The sequence below is a fragment of the Blastomyces gilchristii genome (assembly GCF_000003855.2).
Source record: "Blastomyces gilchristii SLH14081 genomic scaffold supercont1.6, whole genome shotgun sequence".
In the NCBI taxonomy this organism is placed as follows: Eukaryota; Fungi; Ascomycota; class Eurotiomycetes; order Onygenales; family Ajellomycetaceae; genus Blastomyces; species Blastomyces gilchristii.
This window is the reverse complement of record NW_003101677.1, coordinates 3,165,056-3,168,751: the sequence shown is the minus strand read 5'-3', so window position 1 is coordinate 3,168,751 and position 3,696 is coordinate 3,165,056. Positions and strand designations below refer to the sequence as shown.

General features: G+C 31.3%; 1 protein-coding gene across 1 annotated transcript; it reads right to left on the bottom strand.

The window, feature by feature from the left end:
- Positions 1–3,148: 3,148 nt before the first annotated feature.
- Positions 3,149–3,373, bottom strand: BDBG_16954 (uncharacterized protein; the record flags this gene model as incomplete). Its single annotated transcript, XM_031724793.1, has 1 exon — positions 3,149–3,373. The coding sequence occupies one exon, from the start codon at positions 3,371–3,373 to the stop codon at positions 3,149–3,151; it is 225 nt and encodes a 74-aa protein (XP_031578103.1).
- Positions 3,374–3,696: the final 323 nt, after the last annotated feature.

The window sequence follows — 3,696 nt, the reverse complement described above, 5'->3', positions numbered from 1 at the left end:
AATTTAAGAGCTGCAAGCTACTCTTGTAATAATACTGCACACATCTTCAATTTCTCTATCACTTTGTATACAACATTAATATTGTTTGTTGCAAGATTGACTGAAATGTCAATATAGAAATGTATATATATATGTATAGAAAAATTGAAGAAGAGTATAAGACCTGCAGAATCAGAAGTCAAGACAGAGAAAATAAAGATGAAAGAAATGTAAGAAAAAAAGAGTGCAGAACTGAATGAATAATAGCAGAAGTCATCTGAGACTAAACACTTATAACTCAGTGTGTGCACAATCTTCTCTGCAGAGAAGGAAGAGAAAGTGACAGAAGAAGCTTAAGAGTGAGAGAGAGTAGTCTCAGCAGTATAATTATCTTTGATTAGAATGATCTCTGACACTGAAGAAACTAAGAACTATTGTTAACATACAAAACTGTAAAAATAAGAGTAACAATTATCAAATGAACATCTGCTGATCTTAGAATTGTATATATAATTACAACACACACAAGACTTCTCAGAAAGAGAGAGAGAAACATGAGAGAATACAGAAAGCAGAATACAGTATATAAATAGCTCATTCTCATGATAACATCTCAGACAAGGTGTATGAGTCTCACACTCATAGATGTAAAAGAGTATAACATCTATATTTCTGTTTCTGAAAACATGAATATCTTTTACTTACATCATAAAGTCAGATGATAGATGTCAGAGAATAGACTGATACAGATCTATCATTTCAAAAAAATTCATCAGAGTGAATATATCTGTAATATTGAATTTAACAGTTATGAAAAGTTTTTTAATATCTGTGAATATTATAACTTTATATATAATAAAATCTATAATAATTTCTTCTAAGAACAGAAAAATCAGCATCAGAACAAAAAGATGAAAAAGAAAAAGACTTATAATCTTAACACTATTAAGAATAGAGATGATTCTCTGATATAAATAAATGATTATTTCATTATAAATATTTAAAATAAATATAATAATCAGCATCTGTGACTGAGCTTCAGATAATTGTATTATATACAGTCTTTGTACAATAAATTGTTTTAGAAGTTAGTAAGAAGAGTGAGAGTGTATACACTGAGAAATGTGATTTATTAAGTCTATATAACATCTTCTTAAAACAGAGAGAGTTAATAACAAAAGCCGAGATGACAGAATCAGAGAGAGTAGAAGTAGTGAGAGTGAGAGTTACAGAAACAGAGATAGCAGAAGCAGGAGAATCAGACACAGAGACAGATGTAGAAGATTGAGAAGAGAAGACAGAGAAAGAAACAGAGAGAGCAGAGAGAAATATAAGAGACTCAGTCATACATAGTATGAACAATTTCTTCATTATTATATCTCTCAAGTTCTCAATCAGTGATTCAACATTGAGATTATAATCATCAATGAATATGAATCTGTCAACATGTAAAGATGCTATATAAATTAAAACAAATATATCAGTATCTGCAGCCATGTAAAATGATCAGAAAACATGATCAGAAAACATAATCAGATGCTCACTAAAGAGAGTTGAGAGCATATAAGAAGATGAAGAGAATATGTTATTTATAATAATATATTCTAATAATTGTTAGAAGATAAACAAGTTCTGACTACATTTCACAATGTGTTACACTTACTGCTAATGAATTGCTCAGTATAGACACTATAATAATACTTATTATGAGAATGAGAAGTCATTGTCAGAAACATGTACAATATGATAGATGAACAGATAGAAGATGTTGAACAGAAGAAGAGACAGAAATCTTGAATAAGATGATAATGTTCAATGATGACAATGATGAAGAAGATGATTAAAGAATGAAAAAAGTTAGTGAATGAAGTGATGTAATATAGTGAAAGTTTCTTTGTGAGAAATGTAATGAGAGACACTAAGCTGAAGGCTGTATGATCGCGAACACTCGCGAACACTAGCAGCATGCTAATTTCACATGAGACTAGGGCTTATGTCACAGTTATATAGGCATGACTGAATCTGATAAGAGAGAATGTGATTTGGAAGAATATATGACTGCTGAATAATAATGCAGCTGCTTCTGAACACACTTATGAATGTAAAGACACCCTAGCGGCCACTAATTAATTTAGATAATGTATATAAGAAGCCGGCGTACGCCTGTAATCATACGCTGGCTCAAGCAATCTTTGAATCACAGTTATTTAAGAAGCTGTATAAGTGAGCTTAACTATCTTGCTTAAACAGTGAGCTTATAGACTACAGAGTTATCATAAGAATACTACAGATACAGTACTTAGTATACTAAGAAAATTGTATGAGAAACACAGTAACTCTTGTATATATTTCAGTAAAAGAAAAAAATGAATTACTGACTTCTTTAATGAGAAGTCAGTATCTAGCTATTCTATATCAATAATGAGGAAATACTCTTCTCTTATTTTATAAGTAAGAATAGTCAGAGTAATATCTCAGCAGTGTCTTATTATTAAGAAAGAGTAATCTGCTAATCTTATATAAGAAGTGAGATTCTCATATTTATTAAGCAGATCTTTCTATAATATATTCAGATAATATTATAGAGTGATTAAAAACCAGTTTAAACAGTCTACAGAATGAATGAGATCATCTATATAAAAGTAATAAGTTATATGAAATTATAACAGAGTCTTAGTATAACTGAGAGTATAATAATACTCTTCTCTTTAAAAGTATAGTTTCAATACTTTCAAGATTATCAGATTGAGAGTTACCTTTGTTATATAATAACAGTTGTCAACTGATTGATAGTACATATACTATACATGATACAAAGAAATAGATGAGTTTTTCTACTGACTGTATAGATCTTTCTTTTCTCATCTTCATTTAAATTAAACATGTGATAAGTGAGTTTCTTATATATCAATTTAAAATGTGAAAAACATAGTTAATAAGTAACTTGAAGATCTTCTATCATATTTCATTCTATATATGAAATTCTCTGCAAAAGTGATGTGTTTTGAGAACAAAGTTAACAGTAGTAGCAGGATTTTTTGAAAAGATTCTCTCTTCTTATAACACAATTTTTTCCCTCTTTCTTATCTTTAATAATGAGTGCATAGAAGCATCATTCTTGTAAGACAATAAGAGACATATTCTGACATTTTCTAGTGATCAAATGTCTTCATGGTGCGGCTGCGGCCTCTGTAGCTGTCAAGAAAGCCAGGTTGAAGGTGAAGACAGCAGTGTCAATAAGCCGCGGGAGCACTGCTCTTATTATCATATCTCCTCCTTCTTCTACATCTCTTGCAGCTGTGGTGGTAGCAGCTGCATCTTGCAGTGAGATGTCATTTCTTCTGCTGATTAGTTTATCTATATCTGATTCTTCTTCTGCTTCTCTCACTGCCATCATGATGCTGTCCCCTCTCTCAGTTAACACAGTGGCATATGACCCTGTGTGATCATTCAGAGAGAACCTCAGAGAGAGCTTGATTTCAGAAATAGCAGCTCTGAGAAGCTCAATTCATAGTTTCTCTTTTATGATATATCTGAGCCCTGCTCAGAATGCTGCTGAGTTGAGTTCACAGAGTTCTGCAGTTTCTTTATCTTCTCTCTGTAAGAAGGCTTCAGTGCAGTCTCTGACTGATATTATTATATATCTATACTGCACTAAGCAGCTGAAGAAAGAGAGGATTTTATGCATCTATCTCTTCTCTTACTTCTGTTATTTCT